At 38.4% G+C, this 26,606-nt stretch overlaps 1 protein-coding gene across 1 annotated transcript in view; it reads left to right on the plus strand.

Moving 5' to 3' along the window:
- The first annotated feature begins 219 nt into the window (after window positions 1-219).
- ofcc1 (orofacial cleft 1 candidate 1) overlaps window positions 220-26,606 on the plus strand; it is a 101,817-nt gene continuing 75,430 nt past the window's right edge. Inside the window, exons 1-10 of the mRNA XM_059326523.1 lie at window positions 220-468; window positions 8,446-8,573; window positions 11,400-11,476; window positions 16,739-16,805; window positions 17,189-17,368; window positions 20,718-20,822; window positions 21,467-21,550; window positions 24,122-24,346; window positions 24,613-24,710; window positions 26,119-26,205. Of these exons, the coding sequence (XP_059182506.1) occupies window positions 11,459-11,476; window positions 16,739-16,805; window positions 17,189-17,368; window positions 20,718-20,822; window positions 21,467-21,550; window positions 24,122-24,346; window positions 24,613-24,710; window positions 26,119-26,205 (864 nt within the window). The 5' untranslated portion in view covers window positions 220-468; window positions 8,446-8,573; window positions 11,400-11,458. The remainder of the gene's footprint in view (window positions 469-8,445; window positions 8,574-11,399; window positions 11,477-16,738; window positions 16,806-17,188; window positions 17,369-20,717; window positions 20,823-21,466; window positions 21,551-24,121; window positions 24,347-24,612; window positions 24,711-26,118; window positions 26,206-26,606) is intronic.

The following is a 26,606-nucleotide window of genomic DNA, read 5'->3' on the forward strand; positions in this document are numbered from 1 at the left end:
ATAATTTATAATTGTATCTATTTAATCCTATTGTTTAAACATATTGATATTTTTTTCTTGTTCATTATCATCATTATTATTATGATAATAATAATAATTATTATTATTATATGGAACACAATTTTGTATTAAATAAAGTTAGAAAAAAAAACGAGAAAAAAACCCTGGCTACTCTTAGCAACAATTGAAGCAAGTGCTAGCTACTTTCATTGGAAACGAGTTGGCAATATTGCTCTTAATAACAAAACTGAGTTCACAGGTATGAGCTTTGTCCTTGTTCTGCCTGAAAGAAAATTGAAGAAGAAAACTCGGATGAATAGTGTTTAAATACGGTGCGACAAAATCGCCACCAAATGTACTTCAGCTGGTTACAAGTATTTTTTTTAATTGCTAGCTAACATGCTAGCGTCCAAGTTGCTGATACATTACAGTAAAATAGAGTCGCTAGCTTGACCTAATGGAAACTTGGTGAGTAAAGCATTTTATTTATTTTTTTTATTAAAAATAGCCTAGCTGGCTAATGCTAATGGCAATTATGTATTTGCTTAGAACTCATGCTCTTCATAGTGTATTAAAACTGCAGCACACCTGCTGTTCAAAATACTGTGTAAAATACAATGACAGTGTGTTAATTGTGGGAATTAGTATGAGGACACAACTATAGACAGTAGTTGCTAACGTTTTCACTGATGCATACAGTGGTGTAGATCCTCTAAATGTGAAATATAAAATCGAAGTGTTGAAATATGTAGCATCCAGTGTGTTAAATGAGGCAATCATGGAGAAATACACTGTTACCTCAGTTAACTTCTACATGTAAATGTGTCCTTGCTTTGCTTGTGCGTTAATATGTCAGTGCACACACAGTAGTAAACTTAGCGTTGAATCATTAACTGTAGGAAATAGATCATTAAAAGTTCAAAAGAGATCTAGGTTAAACTCACAGAGTGAACATTACACCCTTTAAAAAACTTAAAAGGCAAGAGGCAGAGGACACAGTCTATGAATAGTCCAATGAGCTTGCTACTGCCCTAAGGGTCAACGTTGCATGTCCATTGAAGACAAGCCGAGTGGAGTTGGTCATTGAAGACATTTACATTTCAAACATTCTCCTAGATATTAAGACAGATGTGTGGGTAAGGTAGTGACCTAGGAGATCAGGGTTGATCTCATTTCAGGCTGTTCCAGCAGGAGTCTAACTATTTCCTGGTTTTCAAATAGGCTTACATCCTTGTGAGTCATCAGTAAATGAGCATTTTTAAGCCATAAACAAACTAAGCTTCTCTATAGAGAAGTTTAGTAGTTAAATCCTTAGCTTTAAACACAGCATATTAAAATATTTTTTTCCACCATTCTGCTTTTATTGTGTAGAATATATTCAGTTGAATATATAGTAGTTGTTACTGTTCACACTGATCCTGCATCACTGCTCGATTGAACAGCTAAAGTGAAAGAAAAAAACTTGTTTTCTGTAGCGACCTCCTCAATAAATGTTGTGAAGGCATATTTTTGCTTGTTGCTGTATCAAATGTTTTGCAGTCAGAAAATCAGAGTTTGGAGTGACAAGAATTGTAAAGGTGAGGTGGATTGACATGTATCAAAAGCTAGATTATGATGTTGAACATTACAACATAAGCAGCTTGGTTGACAGGTTAGACTGGGAGCCAAAACATCTCAGACACTTTCCACTGCTGTGTCTAGCAGTAAAAGGTTTGCAGGCACCTTTAGGGTAAGATTTACTGCAATTAAAATCAGCAGTGCTCAGACTAAAAGAAGAGGACGTTTGAATTAACCTCCTACTCATGATACATAAGGCAAATGGAATTTAGAAGATAAAGTCCTAATGATTTTCAAATTGACAATTTTTTGGACAATATTTGGATGACCGAAAGTAACTATGGCATAATTTTTTGCAATGACGAAAATTTGCTTCCACTACGTCTATAACAAAACATGTTTTTACACAAGCTAGGGATGTTAATTTAGATTTTTCTTGCCCAGCCAACCCTTGTTACAAATCATTAACTGTTAACAAACAAGCAGGAAACTGAGTCCCAGTTGACCCGTCCAGGAGAGTTATGACTTGGACATTTGCGTTGCACAGACAGCTGGGGACTTGTACTGGTTGCGCAGGCACTATGTTACATTCATTGTTGTGGACACATGCAGCCATTTCCCCAAGTCTTCACTGCTAGTTTTGCTGCAACGTAGTCAACTGTGTGTCTCTCTTGCTTACTTTTTGTTAGCAGGATTGCCTATTTAACCCGGCACTTCTAACTGATATACTGGCATGAGTCACGTAGCTTTCCGTTGTCTGAAATGGAAATACAGAATGGGTAAAAATATTTCCAGAACCCATAGCTACCCTCCACAACTCTATGGAATGGCAACGTTTACTTGGCAGATAAAGTTGTTGACCAACCATCAAGAAGTTTTTCTGGTAACTAGTCACAAAAAAACCCAGCTACATTTATTCTGACCTGCAAGTACAAACATGCCACTCACTCTGTCAGGTTTTAGGAACTACCACTGCGGCTACTACCACTATTACAGAAACAAACTTATAATGTCATTACACCACCTCTGGGGAATTCAAACTGTTGTGTAACTAGATGTAGTTAGGGGCGCCTATAATCACCCTGCCTTTCAGCGAATGACAGGCATGAAACATAGGGTTCATTGTCAAGTCAAAAAAGATGAACAGAGCTGCTAACTAATTGAATTAGGTTGGCTGCCAAAACACCTACTTAAATTGTAAACTTCTTTATTTAAAGGAAAGACATGGCAGATGTTTGAGGCTTTGTTGCTTTTGTCACGTTTTAGAAGAACACTCCAAAAATATATCTTTATTGGTAAATATTATGATAACTGTAAGGATTAGCAGAAAATAAATCAATTGAAGAGACCAACAGAGCATCAGTAACCCAATCACCCAGTTTTACATATTTCTTTTCATATATCATGTGAGTCATCAAAGTGCAGTTTCTGAAATAGATAGAGTCGAACTCTTCTGTCCGCTCTTGTAGCTTAATGCCTCAGACTGTATTTCATATCATATCCTGTACATCCCGACCCTTTGAGCCACTGACACACCAGCGCCTGTGGCCTCTTGATCTTTACAAGGGATCACAAGACCCTCACTGTGCCATGACATCACTGCATCTCAGAATGAATGACAAAGAAAGAAAATGTATTTATAGCACAAAGTTTCATTCCGACAATTGTCTAATTTCCTCAAGCGATTTCTGCGTGAACTCGCAGTCATTGTGCTCATCAAAGGGGCAGATTCACTGCCTGTCACAAGGCGCATAATAAATCCTTATCATAGAGGAGTCAGTTGCATGCAAGATGCCCCTTGTTGGTCAGCAAGATGTTTCTCAAACACTCCCCCCTTGCTCTGAATTCCTCTGAGATCATGCCCTAATGATGACCCTAGGCCCACTTTTAATCACTATTTGCATTGCCCTTTTAAAAATTATTCCACTCCTCTGCACAGTTTTAACTCTAGAAGCATGAGATGGATTCCTGTGATTGTTATGCCTAATAGACACAATCTTTTGGGGCCACGTCAGTTTTTCCTCACAAGATATGATGCATTGAAAGGAAACGTTGGAAAAGTATCGCCTTCTATGACTTTTCCTTTACGTATTACTTATGCTGTATCATGCAAGGCAAGCTGACTTCCACGGCGCTTGCTCCCAAGTTTGATTGAAGCAAAGTTGAGGCTTCACATATGAGCCTTTTTCATTTTTTTAAATGTGACTCACTTCCACTTTTACACTGTAAGGCTGCATGAAGTCTGTGGTCCAAGAGAAAGCAAAGCAAGTGTGATGGAAATAACTCACAATAGTCACAATCTAATCCGATTGGATACCAGAATCCAGAAACAACGATGCCTGACAAGTACATGGAGTAGTTTTCTGACAGACCTACCTTCTACCTTTTAACGTTTTAGTTCCAAACTGGCAACGTATCCCAACTAGTCAGACCGATGCTTCGTTAAGGCCCACAGCATGTGCTATTTACGCACAAGGCATCCTTCTACGTCAGTTTTGAACGTGTCACTTTCTACTCGTTACATGTATAGTACAATGACAAAATAAACTTTTCGTGTTCACAGGAAATTAACTTTAGGGAGCTAAATTGTGACTGGTGTGTCAATTGCATGCCAGATTAATCATAATTAAGGACACAAGATAAAATATTTCCAGTTCCTCACAAGAAATGGGGCATTAAAAAGGCTAATCTTAAAACAAAGTCTGGCTCAGTGCTCACTCTACATATGGAATATTTTCTGGCCTAGCTCAGCTAAAAAACACAAAACCACTGTGTCCCGCTGCATCCATGCCACATGTATTTTGGCCCTTAGCTCCACACCTGGTGCAACAGGAGTGCAAATAAAATATTAATAACCATGCGTAATCTTTTTTGCGTAAGGTATCTGAAAGAATATAGGGAAAAAAAAATCTGATTGGATTTTATTAGCAATACTTTTAATGATCTGTCAGTTATAATCTGCAGGTGTGTTGATGAAAAGCAATAGATGACTTTAAGAGCTGTTTGCCCATTTACTTTTTAAAATTTGATTTCAAAATGTAACATATCCTTACTGTATGAAACCTGAGATTTTGATGCCCAGGTCCGAGAAATAGGTTTCTTGTGCTGCAGCACCACATTCATGTTTGAGTAATCTACATGTGAATAATAAAGTAGCCTTCAAGGTTTATGTATTTTCCCCTTCACAGGCGGTGTTATTAATAGCCTCATCTTTCTTGCCGCCTTAAATACAGGATGAAATATTTTGACATGTTCATAGCAGAGGGAGGGAGGTCCAGGCCAAATAAACATTTGTTTTAATTAATCATTTGATCGTGAATTAACGGTAGCTTTAAGGCCCACTGGCCTTTCTCTTTAGCTCTGACATCACCTTGAGTCAAAAAGTCCGCCCCTGTAAGTCACATCTGTATCTATTTAGGGAAAATCTTTACAGAGATAAATTATTTTTGAGCAGTGAAGGATGAATCTCCTGTGTTTTCTTTGACCTTGTGAGCAAACTACAAAAAGTGGAGCAATCGATCGCTACCCTCTGAAGATACTGCAATATTGTATTTTGGAATGAACAGTGGAAAAAAAAAAATAGAAGTCAAGCCAGATGAACAGCTGTATTGAGATAAACCGTCACCCCATATGCTGAGGGAAAACAATCTCTGCACATTATGGAGAGTGAAGATGAAAAAAATACACTTAATCAACTAACATTGATATTACTTCTGGCAATTAGGAGCATGCTGGTAATGATATGAGTTTTCAGCTGTAAATAATTATGCTGCCTGCGGGCCATACTTTAATTCTCGGCTGTATCTATAAACAATAATCAAACCAACAGCAGCAGGCTAAAAGTTGGAGATTTGTGGTTTGCAGAGCAGCGGTTGAGGAGCAGCTTATTGGAGCCCTGTGGTGATGCCAGTAGTCAGGGTCACCTTCAGGTGCTCTCTCATCTGTACACCAGCGCGCTAATGCACAGCTCTATTGATCAGCATGTATGCGTCAACACACAAACACACACATATGTAGGTGCACACAAAGCACACAGATATGAGCTGACTTTCAAAAGCATATACATAGACACAGCGTTCTGTGCATGCATGCTTCATAAGCACTGACACACATGCTGTATATATATATACACATCAAAAGAGGAAAAGAGAGCTGCCTGGTCTCTGAAAAATGACATTCACATACAGCTAATCTGCATCTAATTATGTTCGGAGGAAAAGGTTTTTTTCTCACGGATTTCGTTTGATTTTGACATATCACTAAATTGTTTACATCAAAGGCCGCATGTCCGCCCATGGAGGAGGTCGGGTTGGTGATGTAAAATAAACACAGGGCTTTCACCCAAGAGACCACAGTTCATGTCCCATGTAAAAACCAAAAGTCAATATTGTTATTTGAAGTTCGTCTGTTGATTAACTCGTAATTTGACTGTCTTGCATAATAACGTCACATGTCACATTATTTTAAACCAAACTATGATCTTTTTTTCTAAACTTAACCAAGTGGAGTTGGTGCTTAAACCTAACCAAGAAATTCTGTTTCACAACATTAACCGCGTTTAAAACTGAAAACATTTCACAATGTTAAATTCTTCTTTAAACAGTCACCATGTGGCCGATTGAAACGTTAAATAGAACGCGTGAAAAAGGTTTCCACAGTGGCCCATAAAGTTAAAATATTTGTGTATATCTTCTCAAAAATGTATTAATCAATCTCTTCCAAACATATCACAATGAAAATTAAGCCACAATTGTGAGGATTGTGTCTGAAATCGAAAAAATGTGGCTTTATGGACGACTGTATATATATATTATACAGAATATGATAAAAAAAAAGAAGACATTCTTGCTCTTATTGAAAATGCTGCATTTTGTAATTACACCATATGCATCTGTTTTACGTTAAATTGCATTTTGACATAAAACAAAAAAAAAAGCCACAAATTTGAAATAAAAATGTCTAAAAAGCACTGTGAAGAAGTTACTGTAATATTGCGTTTGCCAAACAATGCAAATTGCATATGCCAGATTTGAAACTGATACTGCACTCCAGCTGCAGCATGTAACGGTTTAAAAAGAGCAAAGCAAGAAAAACTTATAACACAAGAGTGAGACTTGACAGCTAACTTTCATTCACTGTCAAACAGGAAGCGGCAGCCGGCTGATGTATAAGGACTAAGATGAAGTGCATAATTAAGGAAACATATGAAAGCCGGCACTGGGCCTGAGATTAATTAGGTGTGTGTCAATACCCTCATCAATATCCGATTAACTAATGACACATGGCCCAATGAGGGCTATTGATCTGCTCCAAGTCTGCTGTGTTAATAGGTTGAAGCCGACATTCAATGGGAAAGCTGATAGAAAACTGCGAGGAGAGTTTCGCAGGACGCAGGGCCCTAAACACAGCAAAATCAGAAAGGCCCCTTCAGTCATAAGTAGTCAAATCACATTCGTGTAATGTGGTCTCACAGGATTCCAGTGATTGCTGTGACCACGACTGAACTTATTCGGCTTTGCCAGAATTCCCATCCTTTTAGTGATAATTAAAAATGACCCAAAAGGATCCCCCTCCCCAAAAAGAAAAAAAAGGACTCAATCTAGATTAATGGTGATGGAATGGCCAACATCATAAGTTAGCCCCTTTATGATAATGATTGTGATGATAATAATGAACACTTGGATGAAGGATGAACAATCCCCTGTCCTGGAGTTGAATCCCTATACAGGTTAATTAGGTAAGATAACATCATTAGCCACTCTCATGCCTGCACAGAGAATTAATTGGATAAGATGGAGATTTAGGTCTATATTTAATCGCGTAAACGATCAACGACAGCTACGCCAGGTAATGGGAGGTCCAAATCGCTGGGCATCTTATTTAGATCATGTTTTAGCCACTTAATGAGCAAAAAAGATCCCAGTTTTTGTAATATAGGTGCTGCAAAGATCCTCTTCGCATGCACTTTATTGATTAAAATGTGCATTAATGGTGTATTATTGTGCCTTGTTAACTTCTGATTGTTTTCAACATTGAAGGAATACAACAAAGTTCACAGCACCAATCATAAACTTTACTCAATTTTTACACAAAAGAAGCGAGGACTTTGCTATTACATATGAGCAATCTCTCCTCCTCAGTTGAAAAGGCCATCAGTGGCCTGATGACTTTGCAGTCATAAATAACACACAGTCTGTTTGTTCAAAGGGATGCATTAGCTATAGGCCATGATCTGGACATCAGCATTAATATGCAAGATGTGAGCGAACCAATCCGCCAGGTGTTTTCTACCTTTTCTTCATAGCAGCTGTAAAGCTTGCCAGGTTCGCTTAGGCTGGGACATACGTTTGTCAGCGCTTCCAACTAAATTATGCACGAAGAGAACTTTTGTGTGAATTGTCAAATACTGCATAATGGATGTTAACAAAGCAGTGTGAGCACTTTACCTTCAGTTTGGGGGACTTCATTGTGATCGGCATTGAAAGGTGACAAAGCAGCCTATTTTACCAGTATATCTGGTGAAACAATAAGCTATCTTTTTGAAGGAGCGCTTTGCCACACTCCCCATTAATAATGAAACAGCATTTAAAACACAAACAGTGATGCCATCTGGTATATGAGACTGTCAAACAGATAAAACTTTATCTTGGCACAACTCAGCAGTTCTAGTTTTGGTAATGGCATGCATTAGACTGTGTCAGATATCTCTCCTTTCCCTGAATCCTACACAGTACTTTCAAGTACTATTTTCCTTTGCTTTAACTTAATTTATAGCTTACAGTGTATAAAACAGATGGCCAGGTAGAACCTGAGATCTCAATGATGTATTTTGTAGATTTGAGAGGTCTATAATCTAATTAAGACTTTCTCTTTTACTTTTTGTTTCAGTGAGTGAAAGTGAACATGAGGAGGTTACCTGAGACTACATGTGTGCGTGCTGTTAGGGACTGCGTCATCGTCACCTAGACGACTGAGGTGTAGCTGACCATGAAGAGGAAGAATTCGGGCCTCACAAGGTAAAATACCTCTTAATCCTTAATAAAAACAACATGCATGTATACAGTTACTAATATGATGTGCTAGTTATTTGCAATAGATTTGGTTTGTAATCCAGTAGGATCAAATGACATTCTTGAGTGAAAAGTGTAACAAATTTACCCTGAGAAGTGTACCCTTAATTCCCATAAATAAGATGCAAAAGACTTGCATGAATTCACTCATATATACTCCAGTGCTGTTCACTTTACAGTGCACTGCTGATATATGCCTTTGTGAGTGCACTTTAAAGTGCAAAGAGTACATTTAGAGTAAATATGCATGCAAATGTCTCCACTGCCCAGCCAAGAAGAAAGAGTCTGCCCTTTTTCTACCCTTATTGTCAGCTGTGTGAACTCTATGTCTTGAGGGAGACTGGCTGTTGTCAAACATTAAGAAAAGGCCTCTGTCCACAAGCAAATAAAATAGTCTTTGGTGCGTGGTGCCGTGTCCCTCGGTGACTATTGAATTACATCCCTTATCCATGTTCGAGGAGAAGAAAAAGAATGTCAAGCGAAGATTTCAGGTCGCACTATGCCATAGAGAAGGGGAAGTGCCTTGTCTAGTGCAACACAGACCCCACTGTCATTCTGGATTAAGGCTTGATTGAGTTTAGCTGACTAGATGACAGAGGAGATGGTCATTCTCAGGACAGGAGACGGAGATGGAAAAAAATGGTTGCAGGTCAGATATAGTAGCATGTCTTTTTAGAGGAACGACATACGTACTTGCTTTATTTATAACTAGTGTGTGATTTAAGTTGTTTTTTTGCAGCAGTGGGACAAGAGGGGTTTTACATAGTTTATTTAGCTTAAGAAGTTGGAAAATTTCCTCATAAAAGAACACTTCATTTTTCAGTTTATTAGAAACAAACATGTATTTTGTTGTGAAAGTAACTCGAGCTGTCAGACAAATATAGGAAAGTAAATTTGCCTTTGAGATGTAGAGGAGTAAAAGGATAAAGCTGCATAAAATCGGTGGTTAAGTACAGTATTTGAATAAGTGTACTTAGTTACATTTTATTGCTGTTTTTGTTCATACAGTCATTATTTGTTGACTTCAAGAATAACAGTTAACATCTTCCTCATTCATTATTTTTTGATTGGATTTTTGGGGTCTGACAAAATGCCAACGCCACTGATTAAAGGAGGTATTATGTAACATTTTGCATGATTTTGAAAACCCTAAAACACTGGTTGGTGCAGAGAAAATCTAAAGAAAAGCTATGTACAAGTAGCTATGTACTTGCTGAGATAACAGAAATCAATTGACAGCAGTGTTGCCTTTCTGCTGTTAAACTCTGACCATGAATGCTTTTTCCTGGCATGTTGTTGAAATCAAACGAGGAAACGGTGCTGTGGCGTACGGGTCAGAAAAACAAATAGCACGGAAACCTTGCATAGATCATTTAGCTGCATGCTGGCTGCTGTTGGCAGTGTGTGTTTTCATGGGTGTATTGTTTAGTAAGCACATGAGATCTTTTTTTTACGCAGCAGGGAAGTCATACGTGGCTATCTCTTTGGATTGGTACGAACTCAAGTCCAGCAAGTACATCATACTCTGCAGGACTTTAGGGGTTTCTTGCACGTACTGTAAGAAAATTAGCATACGACTTTTTGACAGAAAGCCTGAACCCCATGCAGGAAAAGTGAGTCAGTCATTTATGTGGTTAACAATGATGTTGGCAATCTCATTGGTTAGGGAGCCAGTATTTGGCAGGAAGCGTGCAGTTTTTAACAACTAATGTACTTATTTTTCTTACAACATCACAATTTTACAGCCTGTAAAAAAACATTTGCGCACACACATCACTATTTATAACCCAGAAAAACAGTTCAGCAAATTAAAAACAGGAATTTAAGGCTGCCTTCAATTCAATAAAATACACATGTAAAGGAAATGCTGCAAAGTACCTCCTTATCTAAAAGTATTATCCTTCTTTTGTGTAGCTGGTGATAAGCGCCATTGGACACAAATAGACACAGCTGGAAATATAGCTAAGGAGTTTTAGTCTCCACAGTTGTTTACACAATCAAGTTTTTTTGTGGGCCGCGATAAGGTGCATGGATATCCTGTGGTCTTTGCCTAGTTAATGTGTACGGACCGCACACTGGCTCTGCTTTCACTGAGTTATTACGCCGAGTGTAATTTGAAACAATTACAAAAACACTGGCCCACTTGTTACAACACTCATTTTCCCCTCACATATACAAACCACAGATTCAATAGCTTTACATGTTTTTCAATCACACCCAGTGGAGCAGTGTTCAGTGTGAAAAAGTATAGCATTTCATCCTAGCTCGCATGGTATGGGATAATCTTTCACATTTTGCCTGGGGTTTGTTTTGCTATTTCAGCAGAAACTTGTGCAAGCCATGTGAATTACCATAGGAAAAAGACGATAAAAATACCAAATGATATTGTATCAGATGTAAATGAATAAACTATTTGAATAATCAGGGCAAATCATTTGTTATCTGTGATAATAAATGGTGTTTATTGTCCTTTATTCTCCAAGATGCATTGCAGAGATAACAGGTTTAAACACACAAGCAGGGCAGAGATAGTGTAACGCTGCATGGAATGAAGGATTTGGTGCTGCACAGTAAGCTATTAAAAGAGCTCTTTTCCAAATTCCAGCTCAAATAAAATCAACAAACTTTGAATTATAAGGCAAATTTAAAGTTGAAGTTTTCTGTCAATAACAGATTCTCCTCACGTGCAGTGCAGATTCTTGGGAGCTGTACAACATTAGATTTGTTTTGACACATTTCTCAACATATTTTTTCACACATTCTGTTTTGCAGGCCCGGCCATTGTTCAGAGATCAGGGTCAGCCAGCGATGATCTTTTGCAGTTTGCGAAGATGGACACCTTTAGCAGTGTGAGTACAGTTTCACTTTTGGCCCCTGATAGCGAGCGGAGCTGAACACAAAGAGGTCAGGCCTGTACCTCCATCTCTCTCACTGAAGGTGCTGGTGCAGTCTGACCATTGACATTTAGCATTCCTCTGCGCTGCCTCTGGGTTCTCAATGGGGGATTGAGGGGTGCAGAGGCCAGTGCCTGGTTCTCAAGGGTAAAAACAAAAAGGCTCTTGAAAATCCCAAGGAGTTCCCATGATCCCAGGAAAGACCTTGATCCGACCTGTGTTAGATTTCCATTCCACGGATTAGGGCACACAAAAAGTATGCATTTGGCTGATTTATTTTATCTTTTGCTCTGGATTTCGGACAATGATATGCAATGTTTTCCCTGACTGGCACTGGCATATCTGTGATTTGACAATAATGAGAATTTGTAGAAGTTTCACAGTTTACTCCAGTTTGTTTTTCAGCATTCACGGTCTTCACTGACATTTCTAAGTGAGCGCAGAAGCTTGTAGTGACATTTTATAGTGGAAAGTTTTCAAAGTCATTTTTCAAGGTTTTTTTCCAGTAACATACATAATCTGTTAGCATCAAAGGAGCACACATGCATAAATAATTGACTAATTCACTTAAAGGGGGCCAGCGTAGATTAATTAAGCTTGAATACTAATTATGTTTTCTGTCTACACCAACTGACGCGGTTGTTGTTTAATAAGAAACTGTTTGGTGGGTCACAATTACCGTGTACATAGAAAGCTGCTCTATAAATTAAGATGGCTGTGTGTGCCTTTGAAACAAAATGCTAACCTTATCTGTAGTGATTTAAATACAGATGCTTTGGAGATGTTTTCATTATTCTTATGACCTTTTATAGACATGGTCATTTCTATTATGTTGATAGATAAAACTGACTTTATAAACATGAAAAATCAACTTTTATGTCTTTATTGATTTAGCAAAGCATTCAGTCTCATCTTCATTATGTCTTTCATCATTTTATTACAACCCATTGAGATATGTATTCACACATATTTATATTGAGCTGAGAGGATTTTATGCACTTGCACATTAATTTACATTCATATTCTGATCACTGTCACTCTAAGGAACACAGTACCTTTAAAACTAGGGATTTTTGAGACCAATATTTTAAGACTGATTTGAGAGGGGATACTTTTACAGATTATCAATATGGCGGCTGATATAGTGATTTTTTTTGTTGTTGCTGGAATTAAAATAACTTTTATGTGGATTGTTCACACATTTTGCACCAATACACCAATACGGTGGTACTCAGAATACTAAAATATCTTTATTAAGGAACATTCAACACTATTATATATTATTATACATACAGTTTATTTAATTGTCAACCAATTCCAATAAAAACATAAAAACAAGCTGAATAAACAGCTTTGTGTCAGTCAATTTCTGATTTTTAAAAAAGAATAATACAAATAAAATGACGAAAATAATTAATGTATGTTTGGTATCAGCAAATTGCTGCACATTTAAAATGAAAGAACAAATAAATATGAAATAAACAGCTAAATAAACATTAGTGTATGTTCAGGATCACTAAACTCATTACACCAAGCATTGTTGATATGTGTTTTATGTTCTGTAAAAAAAAAGTGCCATATTAAAATTTTGCCATATATTGGATAACAAATACACTGAAACCGATAGATACCAATATGTCTGTGATAGGCTTTACTAGAACAAACACAGACTTAATATTATGGATTAAAGTACAAATCAGATCTCAAGAAACAGACAAAACATGCACAGGGTTCTCTACGTAAAGCTCCTAAAACTCCTGTCATTTCCAGAAACACTCTTGTCCTTGACTTCTCTGCCTAGCACACAGGGTGCTTGTCTGGAAATGGTAGCTTCAAGTATCTCTGTGAAGACGAGGTTTTGCTGTCTGCGCTCCCCTGGCAAGCAGCGCGCACAGGGACAGAGGAAGACAGCTCAAAGCTGGGGCCTTGTTTACAGCTGCGTGGGGAAGAAAACAGGCAGACGTAAATGAGGGTTGACGGTTTCATGAAGCACAATTGGTTGATGGCAGATTCAATGTGACTGGGCTGAACTGGGCGATGATCCGTACAGTATGCAAAATTCACTTTCTAGCTGGTCTGTGCCCACCAGCCCCTAGCAGCGAGCGGTCTTCCCTAAGCCCTTCTAGCTATGCCTTTGTATGCAACAAGAACTGAACAAGGCATTGTTGTGCTCAATTCCTTTTGACAACAATCACATTTAAAAAAAAAAAAAGAAAGGAAGAAAAAACAGTCATGGATTTTTTTTGTCACCAGTTATAAATGATTTTTTTCCTCATGTTGACTGCAAAGTAAGCAGTCTGTGTGCTGCACAGTGAAATGAGGAAAGTGTGACAGCTAAAGGGGGCATATAGATGCTTTCAGATGACAAACTCAGGGGCTATTGCATTGTGCTACTGTATATGCATGTTGTAATGTGCCCAAATGTCTTGGCACATAATTTTGGAGCAGCACCATAAATTTAACATAGTTTGAGCATTGGACAGAAGCATTTAAATTTACGCCTGCACTGCACTAGTTTACTCTGGTGCTAATATTGAACAGCATTGAATTGAAAAATCCAGTTTATTTCCTGAACCTCTATTTTTTTCCCCCAGGATTGAATTGTTGTTTATCGTTTTAGAAATGCAACATCTGCATGTTCCATCCGGTTATGGCACATTAAACAACAGTCCTTGTATTACAAGGAGCATGCTGTCAATGTCAGTGGGGTCCAGGGAGCGAGATGAGAAGCAGGCATTTTTCTTAGCTCTCTAGACAGAGAGGCTCACATGGAGCTGTGTGGATTAGATTTTTAGTGACAATGACCCAAAGCTTTAGGCCTGGGGTGTATGTACTGTACTCCTTCTGTGTACTTTCTCTTGTGTGTTTACTAGGGTTTTTTTCACTGTAACTGAACTTCAGCCAAGAATACATAAGTAATCAGAGGACTTATTGACATTTGCAGGACATGGAGCTAATTTATTTTGCATAGTGAGAAACATGGGCACTGTTAGAAATGAAACCAAAACAAAACTGTGCCTAGAGGAGAACTAGTATGAACCGATATGAAAATTACATAAGGGAAAGAAAAAATTGACTATAAAATACTTTTAAGGAAAAAATTGTCAAGAAATATTCTTAAAATTCTATGTTACATTGCTATAAAGATATGTAAAATAGCCATACCATACACTTTTCAAGAAGAAGATGATATTCTGGATTATTCTGTGCAGTAATTTGGGTGATAAACAAAATGCATTTGTATAGCCTGAGATAAAACTTAATGTGATTTCTCCTTTGATCTCTGCAAAGTGCCTTTAGCCCACAGGGCAAAAGCAATAATTTGTGAAATAAAGAGTGTTATCCTCCTTCATTGTTCTAATTTGAGGATTAATTACTTTGGCAAAATAATATATAAACTCCAACAATAACTTTCACAGTGTGTGTTGTTAAATGGCTGAACAACAGTATCAAGTAAAAATAGAATTTCCTGTAGAGGAACATTATTTTACTTTCAGTCATTATGGTTTTCAGAATTGTCTTTGGGCTTCCAATAACAATCAAAATTTTAATACCATATAATAAATGCAAATTTCATGTAGCTTATTTAAATGACTGCTTCAGTTTACAACACAATATTGTTAAAGTGCCCTGATATAACACAAAGCAAATGGTGATTGTGCGCATTTTTTTTATATTTGTAAAATTACCTGATTAATTTTCCTGTAATTGTTTCAGGGAGTTTCTCAATTTCCATGTGCACCCAGACAATATTTGTCTCGCAGAAAGGTGTGTGTGTGTGTGTGTGTGTGTGTGTGTGTGTGTGTGTGTGTGTGTGTGTGTGTGCGTGCGTGCGTGCGTGCGTGTGTGTGTGTGAAGAAATGAAAATAAGAAAATGAAAGAAAACACAGGGAGACAATCAGCACTGATGCCGACTTTGCCAGTCTCATACTCCACAGTATGTGAAACTCTGAAAAACTGATTGGTACCCAGTCGAAATGAAAATGGTTTTTAAATAAGTTACAATTAGATAAGCATTAATCTCAGTGGTATAAATGAATGTCTTGCTGTAGGGCTTGTTGAATGTAAAAACAGATTTACAAAAACTCCTCTTACCAGATTGGTCTGGAAGTAGTCCTTCTCTATTTTAATTGCTCTGTCATTTAGAGTTGAAATAAGCCCCCCCTACCCCCACCCCACCCATTCTGCCCCTTGATTTTGCCTTTGAAATTAAATATTGTATACAAATACATGCTGTTCATGGGCATGAGCACAGTTCATCATTGAAATCTGCATAAAATGATGCTTAAAAAGCTCCATACGCTTTGAGCAACAGAGCTCTTTTATATGGTGCATTCTTATGTAAACATATCCATAACAAAAACAACTACTTATGCCTTTTACCTCAGCTTTCTTATTGTTCTGCTCGTCCGCAGAAATGAGAGAAATGTGGGACTGCAGAGTTTGTTCCACATACTCTTGATTTCAAAGGAAGCCATACTTGCTTTCATACAGCCCTCCTTTTTCTTTCCATTCCATGCCAATGTAGACCACCTACAAGTTGACTTAGCATGTAGACAGATAGATAGATAGATAGATAGATAGATAGATAGATAGACAGATAGATAGATAGATAGATAGATAGATAGATAGATAGATAGATAGATAGATAGATAGATAGATAGATAGATAGATAGATAGATAGATAGATAGATAGATTAAATTTGTATTTATTTTCCTGAAGCATGACTCATATATTGAAATTACCATATTGTAAATTCTGTAAACTTTATGACATACAAGGGGCCTGACATGGTGTTATTTAAAGACTATTTGTTCTCTCCATTGAGATTTTTTTATAGGTTGAGTTCATGTGAATAGAAGTAATGACTGGATTTCCATACTCATTTGCACACCAAGTCTGTGTACTCTCGTGCAGCCTGTGTAAAAACGCATAATTTTCCAGGAGAGAGTGTTGTTGCCCATTCATTTTTCGAAACAAGGAGGAAGTATTTTAATGTGACCTTCATTACACATTCATGTCAACTTTTCTTATCTATTTATGATTAAATTCTTTTCCACTCCTGTTGTTCAATTAGTGCTTGACCCCTTTAGCGGCGATGTAAATTAAATGACATTTTAGTGTCGTCCCATATTTAAAATACTGCGTTAGTTGCGGATCATAAATGATGATCTTCATTCTGCAGCTAATTTATTCATTTAACAATTTCCCTCCAGAAGTTACAGCAGAAGGCTCTGCAGCAACCTAAGCAGAAGAAATCCAAGTCGGCTGAATTTCTGATGGGTGAGTCCTGCTTGATGAGTTATTGCTCATAATTTGTGTAAGGATTAATTAACTAATTACAGACAAATGGCTTTGGGCTAAATTTTGCTCTTGCTTGTCAGGGCGCAATTTGTAATTATTTTAATCATTTCTTCTTCTTCTCTTTTTTTTCTCCTCCTTTGCAAGATTCTGATTTAATTTTAACCTAATTGTGTTTTAGTGTCATTCGAGGAGGATGCGCTTGAACATTTTGGGGCAGAGAAATCACCAATAGAAACATTTTGTTGCCATTAAATGTGCTTTGTGTTGTTTTTTTTTTTTATGAGTCACTTCGACCTAACTGTTGTATTGCCCCTTCATGTCAGTGTTTGTATTTTTATTTATGTTTCTACTTATTTTGTCAGGAAGAGAGGAGAGAGCCGATTTGGTGGGCATAGAAAACCCAGCCTTCGATGGAGGAGGAAGCACTGAGCTTTCTGTTCCTCCGGTTTGGCTGGGGAGAGAAATTCGAGGTGACAGGCCAGATAGCACCCTTGCAGCTCACCAAAAAAAAATGGAGCTGCAAGCCCCTGCCAAAGAAAGAGGTGAAGCTTCATTCTTCATTAGCCTCAAATTTGTTGACAGTAGATGTGTTCCTGATCTAACCTTTCTCTCACTCCCTCTTTCTTTCTCTTTTTCTTTCTATTCGGGGGGCCCTTGGTCCCTGCATTCCAAAGCAAGCGTGTCCTAACAAGCAACCCTCGTATAACTTCTTCCTCCGCTGGAGAACGCTACAGTAGTGGGTGTTCTATCTCTATCTAGAAGTACCCTCGACACAATCAGCCTTGACTCCCACTCTCGGCTACATGCCTTGTGGTGGGCTGGAGTCATAGGAGAGTGCATTTACATACGCTACTACGCTACCAAGCCGATCCGCTGTCTGTGTGGTGTACTCACAACGCCCCCGAAACACGGCTTAAGGCCAATCAGGCATACGAATATGCCCCCTTATAATTCAGTATGTCAGGGAGAACTCTTGAGGAATGGGATGGTAAATTAGGATGCGTTCAAGGTTGCGAGCGTGCCAGTTTTCTCAGGGATGAGTCACATGTAAGATTTTTGATTTAATGTGGTTTATTTTGCTTTTGCTGTGCATGGCGAGTAATTATTATCAATTATTGTCATGATGTTTTATGCACAAGAGGTATGACTACACTTGCATGGAACTGGCCAGCATATAAACAAAAACAATATTTTCTATCAGGTCAAGAAAGTTAGACCATAAACATTTATCATATAGGAGATTATAAATAAATCCAAACCAGTAATTAATAAGACTTTCTGAAGATAATGGCTTGAGCAAAGCATTCGGCCATTCCAGAAGTCATCATCTTTGTTTCTGTTTTGTTTTTCACTCATATCACATTTATTAGTGTCAGAAACAATGAACTTATGAATGATGTCCAGTTTATAGGTAAGGTCAAATCGGCAGAAATAACTGACAATGAAAGTCTGCTTGTTCTGGCTGTCTGCCCATGTCTCTTTTTCTCTTGATCACATCCAAGAACCAAGCATGAGGTTCCTCCGTGTGGGGAGACAGGCTGTAACTTTCTGCTGTTAAACTGCAGATGACTGAGAGTAATACTGGAATCAGGCAGGGGGATCCTCAATAATTTATTGAAAAACATCACATTGCTTGGTTTTTATGTTTTTATGCTTGGCTCAGATGGAAATTCAGCACTGCACCCACCATAACATGACTCAGCTTAAAACATACAGAATAAAATTAAATTTATGAAAAGTATTTCAAACACATGTTGTGTTTGTTTAGATGTATTTGTTGATATCAGATTATACTTAAAAATAGAAACATTTCTGCAACTTTTGAATGGAAACAACTCATTTTTTAAATTAATGAATTTAATTTTAATTTCATTGCTTTATTCATTTGAAAAAAATAATAATGCAAAATAGAAAAGATAATTGTGTTCTTATGGTGTATACATGATAATGATCTTTCCATACATTATGTTCCACCACAAAATCCAACCTATAGATACATTAAAAAAACAACTAAAAACAACACAACTATTCCTACCTTTTAAAAAGCTGTGTTATTAGCACTTCACTGTCTTTTAGTGCACCAATATAGACAGTTTTCTGAAAATATACTGCCTTGTTAAAGATTAGAGATGAATAAAGTTGGGCAGATTCTTCTCTCTTCCTTTTTGTTCTATTAATTGGAAATGCAAATTAGGCCAGTTGCCGTACCCTTAAAGCATACAGAATGAACTTAACCATATGGTAGTTTATTGTCATTAAAAACTCAGGAAAATGCATTTCATATCTACATAGTCACTATACAGTCACTTTGCTATTAAACTGACTGTCAAGTCCACCCTCTTATTACATGCATGTAAAGGGCATTTTCACACTGTGTTTTATAGGTTTATAACTCCATTACACTGAATATAGATTTTACATAAGCAAACTAAAATCACTCGCACAGAATAGGCAAGAGGTTTTTTTATTGAGGAATGTGGATATGCAAACAGTTCAGTGATTCAAGTCCCTTTATTGGAAGATCACAAAGGCAGATTGTTTCATGTTTGTGACACTTCTATTTGGCCTTTACCAAACTCTTTCATTATCTCCTATTCTCTGTTAGCAGTAACTCTGGCTGGCAAGAAGTGCTAGTTATTGATAATGTGCATACAAGAATAGAGAATTGAAATTTTCATTAGAGAGATGAACTGGAGGACAGCCAGACTATTTAGGTAAATCACAGATATGATTCAAAAGGCGATCCACGAAGCTACCACCATTATGCAAATTTGTGTTTGAAAAAAGGGTTTCATAACCTCAGAGCTATTTGCGGAGAAATTGTTCAAACTCTTTGTTAACGATGTAGAGGGATTTAACGTGTGAATTTCACAGTCAATTTATGGCGCCGTTGAGGAGTCATACGGCTGCTCCTTGTTTAATAAGTTTTCAGTCTGACTGCTTGACTTCAAGAAAAGACAGAGTGAGAAAACCTCATGCAAGATATTTCATATGAGCACGAAAAGAATCCCAGTGAGCTTTTTTGGGTAGTGGCCGAGTGGGCCAGTGGTGCTCCTGTGCAAACACACTTACTCACATTTTTATGCGTCCAAGCACCGATACCCACAGACTTCTATAAAGGCGATCCTTGTGTGGAATATATAACATGATTTAATGCACCGTGCGTTTTTTTTTGCCCCACAACCTGAGAAATACAAGTAAAGCAATTTAGATTGGAGTGAAATATTCAAGGCCTGTAATGAGAATGATTTGGGGTTAAGAAAGCTGCTTGGTGGGGTGTACCCTTAATAGAAAGAGCCCCGGAGCCATTGGATTCCCATAAACTCTGTGGAGCAGACTTGATACCCATAGGTCAGTGATTGCTAATAAGAAGTCAATGAGACATGGGCTCAGGTTATTTTCCTTTGGATCTGCTCCTCCAAACTTAACCGGTCCTCTAGGCCGCTGACCTCGGAGTATTTAGAAGGTATTGTCTTTGAAATTCCAGGTACTTTTGAGCTTGTAGACTTTCTCATTAGTTCCTTTTGAACACGGCAAACATATGGCAGTCGTATTTAAGAGATTGCCTGCCGTGACCTTTTGCGGCATGCTAATTAGGCCCCAGAGCACCGCAGGCCGCGGAGAGGTGCACTGAGAAACCCAGCAGTCTCTTTCCCAGTTCTCTCTTTCTGCCTCTGTACCCCTGTCTCATCTTGGCTCTGCCTTATCTGGTAGCAGCCGCTGCCCCTGCCCTTCGACAGTGTGGGTTTCAAAATTAACATTTCGCTTCATGTGCTTCTAATAACCACTAACCTGAACCTGTACAACTCCCCTCTTCCCTCCCCTGCTACCCCCCTCCCCAACTCCCAACCCCTCTTTCTCTCATTCTCTCGCCTCTCGCACTTTCCACAGGAAATAAACGTGCCCAAAATTACTTTGACCCGTCGTCGGCAGAGCAGACAGACCCAAGGCATTGCAGGATGGCTGGGGTCAGCGCTGAAGATGAGCTGGAATTAAGTATGCCATTCTCTGTCATAATAGTTCTCCCCGGTTCATTAAAGGGAGGTGAGAGAGATCACTGGTAGCAGGCCGCCGTTTGTGACGGCAGTACAGTCTATGTAAATACACCAAGTGATGGCATCACAAGATTGGCTACCCAACTCGCTGTCATTGACGAAGGTCACGTATCATTGGTCAGTTTTCATTTCGCCGTGGCTTTTCCTTCCCCCTGTCAAATGACACACGCAGAGCCACATCAATAGTTTGCAGCCCCCTCCTAAAGTAGGCCTATTAAAAGCGAGCTCTTGGGAGCCAAGTAATATGCATGTTATAATGAAACATGGCTATTAATGGAGAAGCCATTTCACCTGTATCTTTTGGATATCACTGCCGTGTAATATCAAAGGATTCGCCAAACCAAATCTCATCACATGATGACAGGCCGGCTAACAGGCATGTTAATGCTCCTATTTCATTACCCCTCTGCATACACTTGATTTTCACCCCTCTCCAGCCACGGCTAATATCTCAGGTTTGCATGTTAAGATGTGGTTTAGATTGACTCGTCTGATAAGTAGAAAGTAATTTTGAAGCACACAGATGCATGTAATTTTCCAGCACCTTTGAGGGTGTACTCATTTTATAATTGTTTTGACTTGTAGCAATATTGGATGCTGATGAAAACAGGCTGTATCAAAGAATGGCTGCATTGCTGGATGAGGACGATGCCTTCATAAATATACCTGGTATGTGTCCCCAAGTTATTGTACTGCTGTATTTTGGTAATAAGAAAAAGGTGATTGGTTTGCCTAATCAAAATAGCAGATATACATTTTTTTTACAAATGTATTTTGGTGGCATATAATGTTAATTTAATCCTTTGTGATCACTATTGAATTGAAATGTCCTGATTTAGAGATAAATTATATAATTTAAAGTAACATCTGTTCACATGTGTAACTGCTGGTTAATGTTGTTGAGATCTAGTGTATTAGTTCTGTTTTGAAACTTTAGAACCATTAATGCATTTTGATTTGCAAATCATATATCATATCATCATATATTGCTAAAAACCTAGTGTTTTCATCATCAACATCATGAAACTAAAATGACCAAAGTATCCATGTGAAACAGTGACCTCATCAATGATGCCACCGAGCACTACAGTCTGAAGACACAGTAGCTTTGAGAAAAGCTTAAGATAGTTAAGTCATAAACAACCCAGACAGAAATAAGATTCTACATTTTCCACTAACACTGAAAGCAGCACTAACACAGAACAAAGAATAAGACTAGAAACGGACCTTCACTTATAGTCAGTGCTTTCTAAGCACAGCCATTGTCTCACAGTAGGCGTGCCTTTTCTCATTAGCTGAGTTTCATTTAAATATGTAGCCAACCAGGCAACATTGAGGTGGTTTAAGCTTAGCATTGTTCTGGGTGAAGACAGTCGCACCAGATCCTGTTGACATGACGCACATCTCCCTTGTAATTCCAGCGCACAAGTGATGGGTTTAGGCCCGCTTCAACACGGTAGAATTTAGCCGGCTTGTATTATTTGCCATTGTCTCGGATTTAGCTGTACCACCGAGATTAGCAGCCCCATCCATTGTCTTGGAATGTTCATGAAATCCCACAGAAAAAGTAAAGAGGATCTTGGATTAACAGTTCCTCCATGCAAGAGGCTGAGAGACCGGGAAGGGAAGAGAGAGAGGAAGAGAGAGAGAGCTCTTACTTCTGTGCTGTCGGAGTCCAACTGCGGTGACTGCCAGTAAGCACTTCAGTAAGCTACAATAGACTTGAAGACAATCACCTTACGCTGTTGTATGGATGCCTCCCACCGGTGTAGGCCGCAAGTCTTCTATGCAGCTGCAGAACCAGCTCAGTGTATGTCAGTACTGATCCTGACATTTTGTGACTGCTTCTCGGGCTTTTGTCTTAGCTTTTACTGCCGGCTACAAAGCACCATGCACATTTCACAAAAAAGAGCATGAATACAACAAAGTATTAATGAAATGGACAGTGGCCAGTGCTGTAGACATTTTCTTAGAAAAAAAACCTGGAGAAATCCCTTTCTGTCTGTCTAAGATCTTCAGTTCTTCTTCTTTATCTCGATAAATTCTATTGCTTTGGCTTGAAGATGAAAGAACGCAGAATTGGTATTCTATTCATTCTAGTTCTCTGTGAGGCGTGAGGCATTGATATCAGCTTCTATGTGAACAGCATTAGGCAGTGATAACAGCTTTGGCTGTTGCACATGTTGGACTGCACACGTTGAAAACACTGATGCTCAATGAATACCTCTTGCTTTCTACCAACGAGGCGGTGCACCAAAACTGAAAAGATACGCAGCAAGCAGGTTAGCTCCAGTAGATGATGCTTCTGTGCTTTCACTACTGAATTCTAGGTTACTAACTAAAAACTAGTGTGGAAGAAAACTGTCTTTCAATGTATGAGCTTGTTGTTCACAATTAAATTTCAAAGCTGCAGCAACTTAAATCACTTAAAATATAGCATCTGTTTTTCTAAAGGACAGTATAAAATATGGATGTATTGGCATTAATGTCCCCATAGGTTTTCAAAGAGCAAAAAGGAAAGTATATCTCCGCTGTAAGATTGGGCATTTTAATCAATAAAGATCCATTCCCGTTTGGAGTCAGTCTCAGGTCAGCTGGTGGTCAGTCGAGGAATTGCAGTTTTTTGTCACTTCAAACACACCACATCTTCCTTTGATGCCTTGCATAGAGACACATTACATATCTGTACTCAGTTCTGCAGCATCCCTTTAACCTTATGCACCCTCTTCTACATCTGCTAAACAACAACAAAAAAAACCTCTTGTTGTTTATTTCATTGTAAAATTCCAGTCATGCATTTTGTCTGATTTTCGCAAGATTTTAGATGAATGTTAAAAGATATTTCCATTAAAAAAACACAGATTTTGTTTGAATAAACAACTGCAAGCACTTTAGTAAAAAATAAATAAATAGCAAAGCAGGGTAATGTGGTCCATGTTTAATGCCAATGCAGAACTAAGGTCATGTCTCAGTATAAATATATAAAAATCAGGATTTGAGGAATAGAAAATTAATCAAATAAAATGTAGTCTGAAAATAAAAAAATGTTCAAGAGTACATTATTGTCCACCTGCAAAATGTCTGTATATACATACTCATCTCTGTGAGTGTGTGTGTTTCTGGATGTGGTAAGTATGCACATCCATCAGTATGTGTATGCATGTGTGTGTGTGTGTGTGTGTGTGTGTGTCTGGTTGTGCGTGTGTGTCTGTGCATGCCCACTGATGCGTATCTCTCCAGGTACGCTGCTAGCCTCCAGGGATGAGGAGGTGTTGGAGGTGAAGGCGGGTGATCCTGTGCTTCAGCGGCGACTGCTGCTCCACGGTGGTGGTGATGCCTCGGGCTCCAGGCCCTCCCAGGCCCATACCATTGCCAAAACCCAGGCTGGGGCTAGTGCCGGCCTAGGAGGAGAGGCTGGACTCGAAGCAGGGAGGATGGTAATGGACAGAGAGAGCACTGTAAAAAGTAATGCTATGCTTTTATTTGTGTTTGATCTCTTATACATAGAGGCTTTGTTAGTATTGCACTATTAATCATGGTATAATAAATGTATTTTCTTTGCACATACATAAAGTCAGTCATCAAATGGAACATTTTTGTTTAATTCTTTGTCCCTCGACAATATTTTATTCCCACAAAAAGGACACAAGAGTCATGCAAAATGCTACAGCAACATATTGTATTTGATAAATATTATAAGGCTTGTGATGCCACTATATTATTTCTTGCAGCGAGGACAGCTGAGGAGGTGATCCCCCACTACGCTCAGCAGCTGAGGGAGCGTGTGCGGCCTGACATGATCACGCTTGGCAGCCTTTCACTGCAGCAGGTCAGGGCTACAAAGAGGAATATCTGTGTCATCATCCCATATTCACCAGCACATCAGCCATGTCCATTATGCTGTGTATCAGTGGCTTTGGCTAATGGACATAGAGTGTGTGCATGTGTGCGTGTACATTTATCTGTTTTGTCTGTTCACATGGTACTGTGTGTGTGTGTGTGTGAGTGTGTGAGTGTGTGTGTGTGTGTGTGTTACATACTTGGCTTAATAATTTTCTTTCTCCATATTTTCTCTATCTTTGCTCCGCTTTTTGTCCCCAACCTTTTTGTTTTCTTCTTCCCACCACTACCTTTAAAAACTTCTGTATTTCATTTTCAGTGCAGATGGTCTGAATCTGAGCTGAATGCACTCATGTGAAATTGCTTTTTGTAGAACATGCATTCAAGGTTAGATAACTTATTCATCCTCAGCTCTGAATGAGTGGCATGGATTTCAACTGTATAATCTATGCATATACATATGATATCCTCACACAATTAACTTATTTGTGGAGACAGTTTTGTTCTGTCTTTGAACTTTGTTGTGCATTATTATGCATATTTGTTTCTGACAGAAGCTGAATTTTCTTGGTTCTTTACCCGTCTTATGGTCTTTTCAGGAAAAATAGAGCGTGACTACTTTTTATTTTCTAACTGCAGAGTGGGGATATTGTAAACTAGCGTTAAGATCTGGAGCTCCTTTCAAAACAAGTGTTTGTATTCCATCAATGAGAAAAGAAATGGGAGATGATACAAGAACATGGGGTTTCCATTGTGTTGGCAAATCTAGATTGCAAAGAAACCAAAACATTAATGCAAAACTTCTATCCACTGTATTTTTAGTTCTAATCTCACTTGAAAAGAGAGTAGGAGTATCAAATTATATGAATAGAAAGTAAACGTAATTGGGAAAAAATGGTTCAACAATGTCTCACGATCACAGCAACAGTTGACTCATCCTCCCTTACTGGATAATCAGTGGCATCTACTGTGTACTGTATCAGTATTGGGATCAGTGTTATCTTATTCTGCCATAATATGTATGCGCTTTCCTACTGTTTCCACACCCACCTCCCATTGAAAGCATATTATCCACCAGAGATTTCACATCTATTTTAAAAATAATAGTGTTTTTCTTCTCTCTCTATTCTGCCTTACAAAGCCTCTACAGGGCGAGACGCTGTCACTTAGCAGTGTCAATGCGTCTGAATGGGGAGTGTGAATGTGCTGACTGAATGTAAAACCGGCAGAAATACTCATCAAACGCTACATGTCTTTAGGGCCTGGCTCAGTATCGATTGCCTGCAGATTGCATTACAGTTGCTCCTTGTGCTTAATTCTGCCATTATGGTGCACTGCACTGTTTCATAAAGCTGCATCCAAAGAAAGTGTGCATGTGTATTTACATGTATTTTCAGCAAGCGGCTCAGAAGGGACAACTGAAGAGGAGTGAGTGGGCCAAGAGAAAGGAGAGACTAATGGCCTTCTTTGCTGGGAATGTTAAGGTAAAGGCCCAAACTGGATACACACTGTAGGAAGGATGTGCTGCTGTTTTATTTATATGTATTACAGTCCAACATGAAAAGACATTAACGTGGGGACTGTATGCAGTTTATAAATCATCTAACAAGCTCAACATATTTCTCCAATCATATTATTTCTTATTGCATTTGTCCATAACATAAACCAGCTAAATGTTAAAGCTTAAAGGGACAGTTCAACCCAAAATCAAAGGACATTTTTTCTATTTCCTGTGGTGCTGTTTATTGATCCAGATTGTTTTGTTGTGAGTGTTGGAAATATCGGCTTTAGAGATTTCGCCCATCTTTTGAATAAAATGGAACTACAACCCCGATTACAAAAAATTGTGGACAAAAAAGGTAAATAAAACAGAATGTGCTTATTT

This window comes from Centropristis striata, chromosome 23, assembly GCF_030273125.1.
Source record: "Centropristis striata isolate RG_2023a ecotype Rhode Island chromosome 23, C.striata_1.0, whole genome shotgun sequence".
NCBI lineage: Eukaryota > Metazoa > Chordata > Actinopteri > Perciformes > Serranidae > Centropristis > Centropristis striata.